This window comes from Sitodiplosis mosellana, unplaced genomic scaffold (genome assembly GCF_009176505.1).
Source record: "Sitodiplosis mosellana isolate CC-2019 unplaced genomic scaffold, AAFC_SMos_1.0 Smas_scaffold_6181, whole genome shotgun sequence".
In the NCBI taxonomy this organism is placed as follows: Eukaryota; Metazoa; Arthropoda; class Insecta; order Diptera; family Cecidomyiidae; genus Sitodiplosis; species Sitodiplosis mosellana.
Window position 1 is genome coordinate 355,247 of NW_022601422.1, and position 19,296 is coordinate 374,542.

Here is a 19,296-nt window from a genome sequence, read left to right on the forward strand (position 1 = left end):
AATGGTGTTTGTGTTGCGCAACGAATAATTCCATTCTTTATCAGAAACATAAAAAAGAGGGAAAAAGAATTAATTTGGTGTTGTCAACAATTTGCATATTTGAATATCGGTTTGCGCACTCAATTCACCGTAATCCAAAGGGTTATTGAAAAAAAATTACTAATTTGACAATATTAAAAGCTAATAGTCGATAACGTTGAATCATTCACCGACCAACGACCAAAAAAACTGTTGATTCTACTAAAACGTGACGCGCGTTTGTTCCATCACGCGCGCGCACACAACCATGTCAATAGAAAAATCGAGACAGTAAAAATCTGACATAGAAGCGCACACCACATAGAAACAAAAAAGAACAATTATAAAAAAGACTTTAACGACAGCACACATCAAATTCAAACGCAACGAATTTATCATTTACCGATGATTTATTAGCTGCGAGCAAATTTGCTAAAATAGATCGAGACGTTCGGGCCCGAACGTTTTTCATGAATAAAATATGTGTGTTGCTAGGTTCGAGAGTGTATGTAGAAGATTGCTGCCATCATTTTTTTATATGGTTGCTTTTTAGCGATTGACTTGAAGTCGATTGCAAATTCGATTTCCATTTGAAGTTAATCAAAATCAGTCGGTGGTATCTAGTAGCCATTTGAAATTCATAATCAAAATCACGAGAGTCTCCAACAATTGGTTCCTCGTAGCTGATACTCATCCTCAAGGATTTTCATCAAAATCTATTATCAAATAAAAACGTAATTTACTTTTTGAGTGGTAAGTTAAATTTCCTGCTATTTTTTTAAGTGTCTTCACATTTCACTCGTAGCTTTCTAAAATTAGAAGGATGTTTCCAATAGATCGTGTGAAAATAGTGATTAGAATTAAAAACGTGTGACCAACAAATGGTGTAGTTTTCCAAAATCAGTGGTTGAAATTACAATGTATCGGCAAAATACAAAAAAAAGTGATGACCGACTCAAGTTATTATCACAACACACACACACACACACAGACAGGGAAAAAATTCAAACAAATTAGCCGATGGTCGGGAAAATTGTCTGATCTACAATGGAAAACACCAATATGTTTGTGAAAAATTATGGTTCATTTTTGTTTGTATTTGAAACCGGTTTTTATGACAAGTTTAAAAATTTGGTATCGCTTTGTTTGGCGTTTGGCAATTCATTTTCGTTTCATACCGAAAAATGAAAGAAACAACAACAACCGAAAAAAAATTAAAAACAACCCGATTGCGTATGCAAACAAATGAAAAAATCAATGAAGATAATGCGCGTTCGCAACGTATTAATTATATTCGTTGTGTGTTATGTTTGTCCGTTTCGGTTTTCAACGTTCTGATTCTTTGTCTGTATATGTTCATCGTGGTGCGGGCAGGCATTGTTCATGTTCATTGTAGAGCGATTACATGTTGTTCGATTAAGTAATGTGAACGATTTATGCGAAAATTTAGAAGAACCAAAATTCTGATCGAAAAGGATCGTGCGATCCCCTTGATGATATCGATTTTTTTTTCTTTCATTATGTATTTGGAAATGCATAAATAACTGTTTGGCGTCTCTTCAGTCAATGCCTCTACACCGATTGCCGTCGTCGCTCTACCACAAAACTTTATCGAATCTGATACTGATAATGGTTGACACATATATAGCGATTAAAAAAAAACGACCGAAACGACACATATTTAATGTGTGCGCCAGCTTTAAACCACGAGGCATGCTTACGCACAAAACTAATACCAGAAAAAAAAAAATCGTTCATTTTCAGCTCAAAATTAAGTTGAACGCAAGGCGCGCTTTCAGCATTGCACACACATATGTGCAGCTCTCTGTTTGATACGTGTATTTCTGAAGTCTCTCTCCCTCTCTCTCTCCTTGTTTGGTTCTTTGTCGGTTGTGTGTGAATTTTGTCGATTAACAGAGTGTTCACAACATGTGTACGTCAGCCAAGCCTTGTGTGTTCGCTTGCTTGTTTTTTTTTCTCGTGTGTGCATACAGTGAAACCTCACATACTTGAACCGACTCATGATCACCGAATGGTTTGCTTGCAATCTATCGTTCTCTTTCATTCATTCATTCGTTGTTCATTAATGAATTTCCTGAAATATTGGCCGCTTCATTCTTCACATCAAAACCGAAAGAAATTGGAAAAAACTCAATTGTATTGTCTGTGTATTCTTTGTAATTGCTTTTTCTTTCACTTTTTCCTTTTTTCAACATGAGAAAATGTAACAGAAAACAACGTGAAAAAAAGAATCGAAAAACAAAAAGTGATGAGTCCGAACAAATGTTGGGATCGGTTACGTTTCGGACATGAGACGGACGATTCTCGGGGCTCGGAAGTTTTGTTGTTGTTGTTGCTGCTGCTGCTGCTGCTGCTGCTGCTGTTAACACACACACTGTCTCTCACTCATTCTCTGCCTTCCGAAGCCCATGCCATTGCCGCCTTACGTATTTACAAAAGAGTTTGTGTTGTGTGCTGAGCGACACATTATATCGGTATCGTTTCAGTTATGTTTCAACATTCATGCGAATAAGTTCAACAAAGCTACGAAAAAACCACATTGTGAGACACCGAGACATACACCGAGAGTAGTCGTTTTTTTTACTTAAAAAAAGACCAACACGACACTACACGACACAGCGCATACAAATACAACACACATTTCATTTCTTTTCTTTTTCGTGCCATCTCCTTCATCTGTTGCTTCGTTTAGAAGATACATACATGTAATTCTCTACATATATATATAAATATTTTTTATCCATTTATATTTTTTCGTTAATTTTTGTCCGATCTTATTTTCTGAATTGATATACATATTCAAATTTGGTAACAAAATTGCGTTTAGTTGATAATTGGTTGCTACTTTTTGTTCGTTGATTATTCGTGTTTTTTTTTTTATCATTGATGTCATATTTGATTTAGACGTGGAACCATTTACCGGATCGTGTTTATTTCTATTTTGGGGAATGTTTTATTTTATTTTTCGCGCTACAAACTTTTTCTTCGGTTCTGCTTCCAAACAACTTTGTTACGATCATTAGGAATTCCAGACGATCAGCTTCTGGTGTTCGATTTTTGCATTTGGTAGCAACAGAATTTAGAAACAAAAAAATTCTAGTGAGTGAGTGTGTGTTACAGTGTTCGCAATCACATTTTTTTTTTTCGTACAAATAAAACAACACAAAAAACTGAATCCAAATTTGAATGAAAACTATCGAATAAGTGCACAAAAAAGAGTAGTCAACGGATCAAGTGAAAAAAATAGACGATCATAAAAACCACATTTTTGCCGGACTACTGATTACTGATACACGGATATACCGCACAATTCAAAAGAAAAACCTCTAACGTACAACTTTTTTTTATGTCTCTCTTCCACTTGGTTATGATATTCTTTTTATAGCCTCTGAATTCGTGAGTATTTATATATTTGAAATAAAAGTCAATCCAATCAAACAAAAATGAACGATATACAGTTATTTCGTTTTTTTTTTTGTACTTTTTCATTTCAACATTTGTTTTTTATTTTTGTAAACTGTGTAAACAATTGAACAGAAAAATTGAAAAAAAAACCGCTCCTGTCATTAACCGCTCATCCGAAACGATTTAATCAATTTGTCAACATTCCAAGAATAGGTCAGTGGCGAGCATTTACTTCCGTTGCCATTTCGAACTAAAAACAAAATATATGAGACTTTATCTCAAAATATGCGACTTAGTTTCTGCTCGAGTTAAAAAAAAAAAACAATGAAATCCGATCATCGCCAGTTAATCCGCTGACATGATAGAATTGCCAAGATAATGAATGTGTTTCTAGAAGAAATATTTATAGTTTAAGTAAATGCAGAATAGAACACGAAGATACAAAGATACGGAACATCTGAACTGGATTCCATTCTTTTCGTTATCTATTTCCATAGAAAAAGATCCCTTAGCCAAAGCAACACAACTACTTAATGAAAAATGAAACCAAGTTTATAAAAAAAAAATTACCATTTCAACATATCCATGCCAATGACTCAAAGACATTCAAATCTCATAAGGTCTTTTAGTATATATTAATTTTTTCTTTGAAACTGAAAAAAAAAGTTGATTACAAAGCACTCTATTCCTCGAAATTTGTACATTTTACATTCGAAAGAAGTGATAAAACTAAATTACCAAGAGCCAAAACTAGCGCGTATATTACATTGTAATTAAATTGGGCTATATTTCATTAAACCATATTGAAAACATCGGCTCTTTTGACAAATAGTAAATTCGAGAATAAACATAAGAAAAGAGTAGAAGAAAAAAGTCTATTTATTAACAAAGCGTATCACCTGATGATGATGCTGACGATTCAATGTAAATACGCTTAATTCTGCATCAATGTGTCCAAAACGCATAAATACGGCATCGCATAAGGCAGTTATCGCATAAATATCGCGCGATAATTTTCTGCTTGCGTTGCCGCAGTATACAATATTTCAATAGCCGTCTTACGACGCACGTTTGAATTGCTTTACACATATAACGAAGCGAACGCAAGCGAGCGTCGCAAGATAACGGCCATTGAAATATTGTATACTGCGGCAACGCAAGCAGAAAATTATCGCGCGATATTTATGCGATAACTGCCTTATGTGATGCCGTATTCATGTGTTTTGGACACATTGTTCTGGATAAATATCGTTTTTCGGATGGGCTCGTTAACACATCCAAATTTAATATTCAAAGTGAACTATATATATGAACGAATAAGCACATGCATTTTGGTGGTGAATGTAATACAGTATCCATAGCGTCCAAAGCGGACTCTTGTTGTAAAATATGTCGAAAACAGTTCATTACATTGAATTGAAAGTTTTATTTGGTCAAATCGCTCAAAAAAGTGCATGAACATTAATTGATGTCCATCAAAAAACGTTTTTTTTAATATTTCAACAGAATGCATGCTTTTTATACAAAATTGATCTACGTAAATATGATGGTGCTAAGGCCAAAGTCAAAGTGACAAAAATTCTTTTCACACGTCCAGTTTATGGTGAAATGACAAATAAAACTTAGAATATATGAAAATAAACCAAATGATTGACCCAGATTCTGCATTTTACGTTGAGCCATATGTAAAAACACGTATTCGAGAAAAAAAAATTGTCACAACGATTTCGGTAGTTCTACGAATGAGATTTCTTAAATTTCTGGATGAATTTTTTTGGAAAAGTCTGGAGATTTCCCGAAAAGTTACGCGAAAAATCGCTTGGGCCCATATGGACCCGAAGCATGTGATGTTAAAGTTTTTTTTTTGAAGCACAAACCTCTGATGAAGACAAATCAAAAATATGAGCTGCCATCTCACCATTCATCCATTTGGAAATATTTTATCAATCGAGCTCTTTTCGATTGCGAATCAAATTGATTAAATCAATTGATATGATAATTTGCGTTTTGCCGGTATAAAACTGGTTTGGGCAGGCAAATTCATTCATAACCGTGACTGTATCACCAATTCCATTTAATATTATAAAATTCGAATGATACAGTTTGATTAAAAATACCGGCTTAAAAGTTTAAATCGATTGAATGTGATCAATGCATCGAAATTCGACAATCAAATCCATTTAGATCGGGTTTCCAATGAGATCAATTTCAAGTGAATTGCTTCCCACAAATTTGGTTAATTCTCCGAAACAAAGTGACATTTGTGGTTATCACGGTTTTTTTTTTCTTTATTAAACATATTTTTAATTTTAGGATTTTTTCGTTCTCAACAAAATTATCAACTTTCACGAATATTCAGAAAGAAAAGAAAAACTGAAATATTATGAACTACGTCACATCATTCGAAAAAAGCTGCTGATGGTGAATCAGAAAATATTTTTCTCTAGATATTTTAATATTATGAATTTCATAATGCAATTGATATGAATGAGTATTGTTTTATCAAGCAATGCGAACTCAAGACCCATTTCTAGTCAAATCCATCAGTAAACATAAAACAGAGCCATATATCCATAGAAAATCCAATTTAAATCGCATTTCTCTGCTGGGGCATTTTACGACAGAAAACCGTGTGTCTGCTATTTTGTTTACCTTTTCGACCATTAAGCCACACATGCACACGCACGCATGCACGCACACTGATCCTACAATTATGGCGACAAGAATAAATTACAGAGTACCGACAGTATTGCCCAAGAAGAAACGAATAATAAGAAGAAAGCAAATTGTATAACGATAATTAAAGTTATTATCACGTTTTGCGTATATTTGCAAAATATATATTTGATTGGCTTGCGGTCAAAGTGATTTTCTGTCAAATGAATCGAATGGCCGTATCATTGAGATGCACTCAGTGAGCGTCGCACACTTTTTCCCCGTTCAAAGTCAGAGTCCGTGAGCTGCTGCCTGTATTTTTTTATGTTTATTTAGAGTTTAACTGGTGCCCTTTTTGTGATGTGCGGCCAATAATTTTCGGTCGAAGCCCAACTTATTATTGTACAACACACAGTTATAATTCAAACTTGCATTTTTTTTCCATTTATGCCGAAATAGTCCGATTTCCACTATCTCTCGTTGAAATATTGTCACATGTGCCCAATATGAAGTCATCGTTAATCAAAGCGTATGCATTGACGAACAACTTTTCATTTTTGATAAGACCCATTCGATTCGTAAATATGAAGAAAAAAAAGAATTGAACACAGCATTGAAAATGAATGAGTCTAGGAAATGAATGGCTTGAGACTTAAAGAATGGGTTCGCTTGAAATGAATGGAAAATCACACACAGACATCACATTTGACACCAAAACTATTCATAAAACAAAGTCTTCCATTCTAATTGATGTGTGATGGTTGTGATGCTGCCAAGCAGAAGCTTTCATTACATTTGGAATCGGTGGAAATAGCAGTGAATGTTCGATGAATTTCGTGTAGAGTTTTTGTGAGCGCATTAAATTGCATTTAAATCGATCATTCGTGCGAACCGAAAACATATAAAAGCAATTAAAAACGCCAGAGATCAATGAACTAGCGTGTTGTTGACACCAAATTATAAATAACATCGCAACGTCTCCGACAGACTGAGAAAGACTGGTTTCTTTTTCACTATTTTATATATGAAATTCACACAATTGCCGTCTTCTTCATGTTTTTGTTTCGTTTCTATTTTGCGAAATGTCGCCTATTTTATACTATATTTTGATTTCCGTTGCCATCGCAAGCAATTGTGCAGTTGATTTCCGGTCATTCACGCTAAGAATTTTTCATGTTTACGTCAGATTTTTTTCTGTTCCGATGATTGCATTCCCGTGTCAAATTGTTCTAACTAACCATAACTAATTTCAAACCATTTGAATGACTATTGACTGGCTAAAAATGATTAGCTTGTAGGCAACTGTAGATAATTTCAGCCAAAAATCACGAATTATCATAAATGAAATTAACTACAATCGACTGTTTTGATCGAGATAATCATTTTAAGCCAATCAAAAAGTCCAAAATTAGCTATTAGTCATGGTTAGTTAAAATATTTACACTCGGGTTTGGTATCTTCGAAATGTCTTTTGCGTCATGGATCGGGTGGCGCACCAGTGAGTTTCGGAGCCTGGGTAAAGGTGTGTTAGTCAGCGAGTCAAAAAAAAAATATAAGCATGTGAGTCAGAGACCATTAAATCCAAATGTGCACGGAAACAGAATCTGAATAGAACTGCCAAGAATATTCGTTGGAAATGTTTTCATGCGTTGTTAAATGTCAATCTTGAAAAGGTTGTACGCAAAAGCAGCACATCAACAAATGCTTTCGTGGTTGTTAAGCCATGATTACATCAACACTTTTCCCGCTTTTTCGTATAAAATTGTCCAAGTTCCACATTTATTTAAGCATCGAAACACATCCAACGAATATTCTCAGCAGTTCAATTCTTCTAGTCTTTTCTCTCTAAGTGAAAAGAGAATTATTATGGAGTGAGTGGAAGCGCATAAAAGAAAGGAAGAGAAAGAGAAGTATTGAAGTAATCCATTTGGGCATCAAGATCAAGTCAAACAGCTATGGCAAATATATGGGTGCATGTCATGCGCGATGAGTGAAACAGTGAATGGCGAGACAATGCTCGTTTAAAAAATATTCATCATTTACACGGAAATCGAGTGCATTAAGCGCACATGTGCATATGCAGAACATGTCGGGCGATACAAAAAAACAAGCTAGTAGCATTTTACAATGAAGGAAAGATATAAGCGATCGTCAATATATCAAAATAACCAAATTAGATTGAAATGTATCAAATAATTGTGGGTCCGTGTTGACTCACTAAAGTGTTAACAGTGTGAATGCAGTCCACGCCAAATGGTTTTGATAATAAGCATGGCAAACGTATTTGAACGGAGTGTGGAATGGGTAAAAATGTATGCGTATTCAATAGTTCGTGCCGAATGAGTGATTATTTGAATATTGATTTGTTGGGGCTTCGTTGGTGTCATTAAAACATTCCATTCGTTTGTAATCGAAAGTTTTCCTTCCGATTCACAAATAATTTGGCTGAGTGTCAAAATGAGAAGAATTTTCTTGAAGCATTGAAGATATCATTTTGGTTGTTGATTGGAATGTCGTATTAGATAAAACTTAAAGCTCGAAAATAAAAAACGACCAAAAACTGGAGTTGATAACATTTGTTCAAAAAAAGTACTACAACATTCGTTTATAAACAGAAAAGGCGACCCAGAAGTGAACCTTTTTTCTCCATTTGTACACATTCGAATCGTCGCGTCTCTGATCTACGCGAATTCACTATTCTAATTGAGTTAAAACAAAAAAAAAAACAACAATAATTCGTTCTTGAAATATTTTTATCTCGATAAAGTCTTTCACTCGCCTCGCATCGCAATATGCATGAGTGTTAGTGTGTAAACAGTACGGATCGAAAACAGTTATTTTGTCGTTGTTGTTGGTCGAAATGATATGAGATCGTGAGGATGATCGTGCGACGTGAGTGGCAAATGAAAGAGTGAGAAGTTGCGACCGGTAACACTGCATATTAAAAGAAGCCAATCCAATTTTGATCTATTTTTAAAAAAAACTTATCGAGCTCATTTTTGTTCTTCCTCTTGTGTGATTTTGATTTGACGCAATTGCGTGCCAAGCCCCATCTTCTAAAAATACACAAACCTAAAAACGCACAACACTGACGACGGCGATGACAACAACAGCAACAACAACACCGACACTCCAATCACACGATCCCAACGATTCTTTGATATTAGATTCCGACGAAATGTTGGGATAAATTTTCCCAAGATTTGTGACCATCGCTGTTGCACATGAACATCACGGAAATTATATATTTTGTCTTTGGCTTGACAGACATTTATTGCACGTGTCTGGCACATGATTCAGCAGGAACTAGAGCAACATCTGAAATTATTTGTGCAGTACATGACATTACTGGTATTACCCGCTCAATGATAATATCGCCGACATATTTTTTTCTGACGTATCATTTTTAGCATCACATCTCCAATCTGAAAAATCATTTGCACCAATTTATTGACCGCGTAGGAAACAAGAATTGAAAATTGTTTGGCGGGTGTAGTAAAGTTGGGCAAATCTATTTGGGCGATGCATTCGGGAATCCTGCATTCTTCCCATTCACATTCCATTTGGCAATACATTTCAATTCCACCCAAAAATCGCTTTTGCCTTGATATCTGATTAGAAGCAATGTGTATTTTTTAAAAAATTCTTTCGTTGTAACCAATTCAAAATCCTTATCACACAGAGGTCAATATTTGCATTTATACAAGCGCCATTCTTATAAGCAGAGATGGTTCATGGTTTACCACAAGTGTATGGAAATGTGTATCGGTATATATTAAAAAGTATACCTTTGCGTTGAGAGTACGCATCAGCACGCGTTAGCTAATACTTTAGTGACAGTGAACGCGTTATTTAACGCAAAGGTATATCAATGTATATATGCTGGTCTGTACGCAGTATAGACAATACAATACATTTACTCCATCTCTGCTTATAAGTCATTTCAATCCGAATGGAGCATATTGCCGTCATAATCAATTCTAAAATTAAAACTAAGCCATAAAAAAATCGCTTAATGAAACGGTTGCGGGCAAAGTGTAAGGCCCTTTTTTTGTCGAATTTTGTTTGATTCTTGATTGTATCTAATTCCACTTATGTGCTTGATTTTATTGAGCTCACTCAATGTGGTCAGTGTTTGAGATACTACCCGCGCACATTTTTGACTTTGGCTTTGTTTGAATATATCTGGATTTACCTGAGTTTGTTTTATTTGTTTGCCGGTTTTCGCCTGTGTTCGTCTGTTTTCGCTTGTTTTCGCCTGTTTTCGCCTGATTTTGCTTGTTTTCTCTTGTTTTTACCTTACCTCAAAACTTTTCTTATGGCTACATGTACGTTTCTCGTTCGATATCAATCATCAAAATTCCATGGGATGTGTTCAAAATCAAGTATTTGTTAATGTACAGAAAAAAAAATCTCGACCATAAGAAACAGAACAATGCAGTTCGAGCTTAAGTGTACCTATTAAATGCCAAAAAAAATGTTGTGCACGTTATTGATCGTTGTTCCATTGATCCATGATAGTTGTCAAAATGATCACGTGTGATGGGAATGTTAATGTATCGACATATTCAAGTTTCGATATCAATTATTCGAAGCGTACACTTAAAAAATTCTTGCTCAGCAAAAAAACAAAATCAAAACAACAACAAGAGCAACAACAACAAAATGTTATCCATTGTTATTGAAAGTATGAATGGGCTCAATTATTTTGGTAATCGCAAACTCGTTAAAATTCATTCATTCCATTTCTCTCTCTCACACTGGCAGTACATCCAATCAGTTGACGAGGTTATTACTCTTTGCCCGCACACACACATTATCTTCTTTTTATATTGTCGTTGTTCCTTGGCGCATGCGTGCTTTACGTGATGAGAGAGAAAGAGAAATATAGAGAACTTGTGTAGAAGAATAAGCGCCGGGCGCCATTCATATTCTTTATACACTATACAGTGAAAATACACAATGAATTATAATATATATAATATATATATATATATATATATACAGTAACATATTTAATACGCGACTCAATTACAAGTCTCTCATCAATTCTTTTAGCATATTTTTGTTTTACAATGCATTTCACAAATCGATTTAAGCGATTCAAATGATTTCCATTTTAATCGATTTACGACTTTGAATTTCGGACATTTTATTTGTCCGCAATTTTGTGAAAGAAAAAAAATCACCGACTTGATGATAACTCAATTGATTTGTGCCGAACGGAGACATGAACTTTGTTTAATAACATTACCTCATAGCTCAAGTGTAATCATAATATTTACATCAAGAAATTTGCAAATTTTGGATTGAATGGAAGAAAACATCAAATTTCACTGACAGGAAAAAATTTCATAAAGATCTTGCGCCCACGCGCGATAATATGGTATCTCGGACAAGGTGGAAGAAGTGATGAAAAAAAGAAATGTTTTTGACGAATTCCAAACGTCTCACCCTGAATTCTGTTGAACCATAAAATTCAAAATTAAGGTCACTATTGCATAATTTTAAATACAACCGAAATATTGCCAAATTCACAAAAAAAAAATACCATTGTGGTCATGAAAACGTGTATAATAACACTCCGTAGGCTAGTCAATCGTTAAAACTGTTGCGGTTAAAAATTCAGTGTGAACGATGATTCACACCGCATCACAAAACCAGAATAATAACAAATATTTATCGTAAAAGTTCAAAATACTGGAATAAAAACCGGAGAAAAGAAGAATGAAACTTACAAAATGAGTTCAGTCTAACGATACCTGTATAACTACAGAGCTTAAATTGAAAATGTTGTGGTTTTTCGTCTGTTTTTTTTTTCTCAGTTTTTTTACTGGAAACTTCTATTTTTTGTCACATGGGCAACGTCCGCATTTGTGGCTCTCATTTTGAATGATAAAAACTTGGACCGGTGAAATTATTTCAATCTTTAATTGGCTGAAATAATTATAAAATTTTCATTAACAAACATAACAATCGCTGTAGCGAATCAAATCAATTTGATCGATGCGTAATTTGATCTCTGTGTGTTTTTCTTTCGATTAATCATCTTTCATAAAGAATTTGATATTTTATCGCCACCCACTTTCATCAATGAACTGTCTGTACGTTCGATACTCATTGATCGCACGAAATGTGCGTACAACATGATACGCGTTATTATTGCATGGTCCGGAAAATCGGTGAGTCATGCTATCTCATTCCGATTTACGATATGCCAGACATTCGGTCAACGCAACCAATTGGTGCCTAATAATTAGCGGGAGACACAGATTGACTTTGAAAACGAAGATCTGGTTAGTATACAGCGATTACGCCACATTGCCGATTCTCAGAAAACGTGCCTTAATTTGTTGTTTGAGAGGCTCAATGTTACAAAGTAGCATCGAAATATAGAGAGAAGAGAAACACTCTAGCTCTGCTGCTGAATTTACATGAAAAAAACAACAACTGATAACTTATTCTCGCTCCAGCTCAGCTCGAGAGTTCAAAAATATTCTGCGTTTAAAACAAAAGGAATAAAATTTAAATTAATTCAATTAGAAGCGAACCATTTGGGTGAACCGTATAATGAAAATAGGTAATGCGTATATGGCAAGATAGTGCTCGTTTAATGGCTGTGAAGCGTGCGTGTTACACACATAACGTAATAATAGCTAGTTGTGTTACATTACTCACGTTGAGTACTCACTATGAATTATTACATTTTAGTGAATGATGCTAAAACCGTTAATCGACAAAAAAAAACTGACTCATCGAGCACGTGTTTGGGGCTCGAGACATTCATTGAGTTTTTGCGGAAATTGCTTTCATCTGGTTTTGGTGGGGCATTTGATTAACTAACTCGTTCATAATGAATTTGAACGCCTTTACAAAAATGAATTGTAATTATCAACCAAAAATCAATGTCCATTAACACATTCAATTGCTAAAATGAGCCTGAGCAAGTATTCGATTCTTATTGTTAGAATTCTTATTTCAAAGAAATACTATGATAGTTTAAAACAATCAAATTGGTCTCTCTTCTATTTTTTTATGATCGAACCGAATTGTTGTTGTTTGATTGGTTCGTTTCCTGACTTTTCATTTCTGTGCAATGAGGTGCCACAAAGCATCCAACGTAAATCTCGTTTATTAGCACATTTTGCAAAAGTTGTACAAAAAAGAATACACATGAGAAAGAGTGACTATCACAAATGATCGAAACACAGCAGCAGCAGAAAAGAAAAAAAGAACGACCGAAGGACCAAACATCGAAATGTTTACCACATGGGTTCGGTTACATTGTTTTTCTCAGAATTGGATTTGTGTGAATAAAAATGTGAAATTGCATTATTATTGTTGTTGTTGTTGTTGTTTTCGGGCATTGAGACGACACATGAAAAAGGTTGAGCCGCATTCCCCGAGCCATGAAAGATCATTTCGTTGATGCACATTTAAAAGCCCACATGTGCACTCCTGCTCGAGCAGGCGCTGTGAAGTATTGTATGTGTATGTGTTTGTGTATGTGTGTTGGGTGCATTGCATTGAATTGTGTAATATACAATGCGTATGGATTCAGATTTTGGTGTGTTGCTATTGTGTATGGAATCTGGGCGTTTCAGCCCGTTGCACTTATTTTACACTATCTTCTATTTTCAACAACACGTTTCATGAATGAACTGAGTGTCACGTAGACACTATACAAAATCTCTTTCACATTCTTTCCTTTCGAGTTGTTCCTTAAGAAATGCTTTCGCTTCCATGTGGATTTTTTGGCACATTTTTTTTCTATCTAGAGCGGGCAAAACACTTTGAGTATGTCCTTCGCAGAGATTATTTATGAGTTCAACAAACATTTCGGCAGAAGGCACGTGCGCAAAATTCGAATGTTTTATTACTGGTTTTCAATTGTAATCACCATATTTGATTATTCATTGATACCAGCCCTTTTTTATTTCAATGTCGTATTTTATTTCTTTTTATACTCTGAACGGTATAACGTAATGGAAAAACTGCAACCATTCGAAAGAGAAGAACGCAAAGTAAACCACAATGTATCAAAGCAAAAAAAGCGAAATCATATACGTAAAAGTTTGACTACGCAAAAAAGGCTTGATAAACAAACATGCTATTCATACCACATATACGCTCTCTATCAATTTAAAATGCGATGTTATAAACTTAACCTTTTTCGAATTGTCGTTCGTCGTCATTTGCTCTGCTCAATGAACGATTATAAACATTTTTACACACAGCATAAACACATATTCCGTCATAAAACGATTGGCCGTGTATGTGTGAATTGTGCGCATTTTTAGTGTGAAATTCATTACGCATCATTAATATTTTTTTGCTACATTTTTGTTGTTGCTGAGTGTTGAAGATCATTCATCATTGGATCTATGATTAAATCGAAATTAAATTTTACATCGGCTTCGCAACACGAATACACCACTAAATCATCGGCCACTAAACACCTCAAAGACTGAATAAATAACACCAGAGAGTCAGTGTAATTTCTCTATTTCTTAAGAAGGAGAGAAAAAAAATCAAGCCAATTATCCGATCTCACAACGTTGAATGATCAAACGTAGACGGAATAAATGAATCATATTGATTAGTTCCAAGTTCATGGCAATTGTAGAACGGTTTCTTTGTACAACAAACGCAATTTTGAAATGAATTTCGAGAAATTCTGACCATTTTGAGATACTATATTTATGTAGACATAATATTGATTCATGTGATTATATCGAAAATGATATAATTTCTTTGGAATTCTCTGCAGAATTGGCGCAGATTTTAATGTAAAATGCCACTACAAGATCAAACTGTGGAGAATCATCCGAATGGATCTCTTGGAGTATCCGAAAAACTGCTGAAGATTCCCTCACAACAAATAAATGGGAAATTCACCCAAAAGAAAGTTGAAGAGGAAGAAGATGAGGAAGTGACCCCAACAGCTGATGTAGTCGTGCCGTTAGACGGCGGCTATGGATGGGTAATTTTTAGTAATAACTTTTAAGTGTACCAATTTTCATTGTAAATTTTAATCATTTCTTCTTTTCAATACAGGTCATAGTTGCAGCTTCATTCATTTGCTGCCTTATCGTTGATGGGATTGCAATGAATGCGTCCATTTTTAATGAGGAACTAAAGCAAGAATTTGGCCTAACAGATGACACAAAGGTAATGTCGCTTTTATTTTTGACACACGTTAACTTTGACATTTTTTGAAAATAGAATGCAAAAAAAGTCTTTACTTTTTATGAACTTTGAGCTCAACTTTGGTTGGTATTGAACATTGCAATTGGAAATGTATATAAAAAAAAATTCTCTTTGATTGAATTGATCAGTTAAAAATTAAAAATTATGTTCGTTTTGTTGCAGGTTGCATTTGTGGCTTCACTTCTTCAGGGATTCTATTTGATAGCTGGTCCGTTTGTCAGTGCCATGGCGAACCGTTGGGGATTCAGACCGATTACGATAGCTGGTGCATTTGTTGCATCGGCTGCTTTTGCTGTATCATCACAAGCAGATGGTTTACCATTTTTATATATTACGTTTGGTTTGATCGGTGGCATCGGATTCAGTATGATCTACATTCCAGGTTGGTTTCACCTTGAGCTTAAAATTTTTTTAAAAATTTATTCGTGAAATCGATGCAATTTCCAAACTAATTTATCATCATCTTAATCACTCAGCTGTCATAATAGTTGGATACTACTTTGAGCGCTGGCGTGCTTTGGCAACTGGTATTGCGATGTGCGGTTCCGGTGCTGGTACATTTGCGATCGCTCCATTGGCCACATTTTTGATCGACAATTGTGGATGGCGACATGCGTTGTTATGGTTGGCAATGATCATTTTGGTGACTGTTTTGTGTGGTGCTTTGTTCAGACCACTTGAGTCGGTACAAATTACACTTGAAGAAGGTGATCAGCCGGCTGAGATAAAAGACGTTGAAAAACCAAGCTTACCAGTTGTATTTACAAAGCCATTAGCCGAAGGAAGATACGCATTTTCCGTGCCAAATAGTTCGCATAACACGTGGATTGGAGCTAGCAGCAATACACGATATCCAACTGCTGCGGAAGTGTTCCGTGGCAGTGGTGCCAATTTGGATCGTCGTACGTCGATCACACCATCAGCCACACCAACAGTAACATCAGCAACAACTCAATTAAATGCCGGTAACATTCATCACACAACAAAAAAACTGGAACAATTGTCGAAAGCCCAACAGAAACGAAGCGGAAATGCAACGCCAACGGATGAAACTGCACCAGCAGCGCCACAATTTAATTTACACAAAGAATTGAACACGGTCGGTGAAGATGATGAGAATGAAAGCGAAGCATTGATCGAGGATGGAGCCAAGCCACAATTAACAGCACGAAGACACACAGTGTCTGGCCGACGACCAAACATTCTAGCAAACGGAACGGCAAAGAAAGAACGACGCAGTGCACATCAACACCTTGGCAGCAGCAACCGTCCATTGTATCGTGATGATATCTTCTTCAGCGGATCATTGGTTCGCATCCCAGGCTATCAGTCACAAACTTCACTACAATATCACATGACCGTCACTCGTATGCCAACACAAAATGATGTCGAAGAAGTGAGTTTTTTTTTATTCTCGAATGAAATTGAAGCAATGATGATATGAATGTGCTAATTTATTTCAATAATTTAGGAAGAAAATGCAACATGTAAAATATGCCCAGAAGCAGTCCGTCGTACACTCGCTACTATGTTGGATATGAGCTTATTGAAGTCACCATCATTCATGCTATTAGCTGTCAGCGGTTTTCTATGCATGATGGGATTTTTTGTGCCTTTTGCGTACGTGTATAAGCGTGGAGTTGCAGCCGAACTTGATGACGGTGTTGCTAAGTCCCTTGTGCCAGCCATCGGTATTGCCAACACAGTCGCTCGTGTCGTTTGCGGTTTCTTAAGTTCGTTGCCAAACGTTGATGCTAATCTTCTCAGCAACATTGCCATTACTTCAGGCGGTGTTGCGACCATCATAAGCGGTATTTCTATTACTGCAGGCTTTCAATTCACATATACTATCATTTTTGGATTGGCCATTGGTGAGTTTTGTCGGCCAAAAAACCGGTTAAAATCAATCCATTGTGATCCATTGCCCACATTTCAATAACCCTGCGTTTAGAACTGATCAAAAATCAACTATTTTGGGTTCGAAGCTCTTGAAAAGTGACACTTTGATTTGATTTAAAGCCGCAAATATAATCTGGATTTAACCATGAAAGAAATTTCCATTAATTTTGACAAAAAAAAAATGTTCTCCCCCTTTAGCTTGTTTCTCCGCCCTCCGTTCGATCATTGCCGTCGACTTGATGGGAATTGAAAAGTTAACGAATGCATTTGGAATTTTGATGTTGTTCCAAGGATTGGCTGCTATAATTGGTGGTCCAATTGCAGGTGCATTGTACACTGCAACAAAAAATTATGATTATGCCTTCTACTTTTCCGGTGCTCTAATCACATTATCGGCCATCCTTTGCTATCCCATCAAAGCAGTCAACCGATGGGAGAAGAAGAGTGCCCAAGAAACATCAAAAGTCAGTCCAGCCGTGTAGATTTGTTTTGTCAACGATATCTCTATTCAATTATTTTTTGAAAAGAGAGAGAAGAAGACGAAAAAAATTATATACGTTCTTAAATGTTGAAATGTTTTGATGTCTCGAAACGTTTTTTCTTTGCGTTTTAGCATACTAGAAGAGAATTTCTTTTCCTTTTGTTGATTGGTAAAAATTACATATTCTTACCGTAATGTGACAAATGGAAAAAATTAACACATATATAGATAGAAAGTAAAATGAACCTGTGAGCATAAAAACGACTTATTCAACAATCGCTGAACAAAACGATACAAGAAAAAACTACCGAACAAAACGTACCACAGCGGTAATGTGTAGCACAGCGGAGTTTCGTTTTGAATGGTATCGTCCTGCTGTGTTACGTTTTTAACGTGTGTTTTGTTTGGTAGTTTTTTCTTGTATCGTTTTGTTCGGCGATTGTTTAATAAGTCGTTTTTATGCTCCCCGTGAGCAAATGGTCTTTAGAAAAAATGTTTAAAACATAAAACATATCGTTGAACGGTTGTGCAGCGAGAGCATTGATTGAAAAAAATCAACAAAATATGACTACAGTAATTCGAAGTTAAATATTAGTAGAAATTATCTAGTGCTAAGAAGATACCTTCAGGAGTATCATTGAAGAGAAAAGACACACATCAAATCAGACTTCCTTTTTTTATTGTAAATAAAAGAAAATTGTTAACAATTAAGTTAGGCTTAATTCCGATGATAAGATTGACATTTATTTTATTTTAATGAGTATGTTTTTTAATAACTGTCCAAAATTTCGAAACTTTTTCATGATGTTCACTGACGAAAAAGAAAAGTTTCTTTTCAAATACTTTGTATACGATGTTTAATGGAACGTATGATCCAACATTCAATAAAATATCAACAGCGTTTGTTATTTGGATCAATATGCGAGCATTTACTTTTGATAGAAAATTCGACTTGATCATATTTTAATGTGAATGTCACATTACACGATATGAACAACACAAGCAAAAGTATTTCGAGTACTTACATTTTTTTTTAAAAAGAAATTTTACATACATATTCAAACTGTGTAATAATTGAAGAGAAAAAAAATAAAAATTTCGACTTATTGACAAATTATGTGGTTTTATTCCAAAATAAGTCACACGGAGAATGTGACACAATGCGAAAATAAATTGAAACAGAAGAAAATAAAATGTCTTACATACGTAAGGTGAACTTTTCTACACGATTCATTTCAGATCTACACTTTCAAGCGTAGCAATTTTTTTCCAATGTTCACTTTTCTATACATTCCAACAAAACAAATGTTTTGCATACAGCTTACAGCGTACAGTGTAACACGCACATACCATAAAATAACTCGAGATTTCGCGATTTTCGGCGTTCAAAAATCGAAAAGAACTGATTTTTTGTGGGTCAAAAAATCTGGGGCGATCCCAATACTTTTCTTACACGACATGGTCGTGTGAAAAAGTAAAAATGAGTAATATAAAATACGTAGCCCAAGTGGCACGGTACATCTTTCTTTTGAATCAATGGCCGTTTTTACATCGTATTCACATCTTCAATAAACATCGCACGAAAGGTATGAGAGTAGCGCTCGCAC

At 35.2% G+C, this 19,296-nt stretch overlaps 1 protein-coding gene across 5 annotated transcripts; it reads left to right on the forward strand.

The window, feature by feature from the left end:
* The first annotated feature begins 615 nt into the window (after positions 1-615).
* Positions 616-18,803, forward strand: LOC129576143 (monocarboxylate transporter 3). Of its 5 annotated transcripts, XM_055460744.1 has the most exons (8): positions 2,513-2,744; positions 2,944-3,435; positions 14,870-15,082; positions 15,157-15,270; positions 15,472-15,691; positions 15,786-16,705; positions 16,781-17,180; positions 17,407-18,803. In XM_055460744.1, the coding sequence occupies exons 3-8, from the start codon at positions 14,894-14,896 to the stop codon at positions 17,688-17,690; spliced, it is 2,127 nt and encodes a 708-aa protein (XP_055316719.1). In that variant the 5' UTR covers positions 2,513-2,744; positions 2,944-3,435; positions 14,870-14,893; the 3' UTR covers positions 17,691-18,803. The 5 variants fall into 5 exon arrangements, with proteins under 5 accessions (XP_055316722.1, XP_055316717.1, XP_055316719.1 ...); XM_055460747.1 differs by lacking the exons at positions 2,513-2,744; positions 2,944-3,435 and adding an exon at positions 616-771; XM_055460742.1 differs by lacking the exon at positions 2,944-3,435 and having other exon boundaries at positions 2,483-2,744.
* Positions 18,804-19,296: the final 493 nt, after the last annotated feature.

Excerpts from the sequence above, each read along its gene's own strand:
- LOC129576143 (XM_055460747.1), top strand. The coding sequence starts at position 14,894 with ATGCCACTACAAGATCAAACTGTGGAGAATCATCCGAATGGATCTCTT. Across the intron at positions 15,083-15,156 it reads TAGACGGCGGCTATGGATGG|GTCATAGTTGCAGCTTCATT; the intron begins GTAATTTTTAGT and ends TTTTCAATACAG. Across the intron at positions 16,706-16,780 it reads CACAAAATGATGTCGAAGAA|GAAGAAAATGCAACATGTAA; the intron begins GTGAGTTTTTTT and ends TCAATAATTTAG.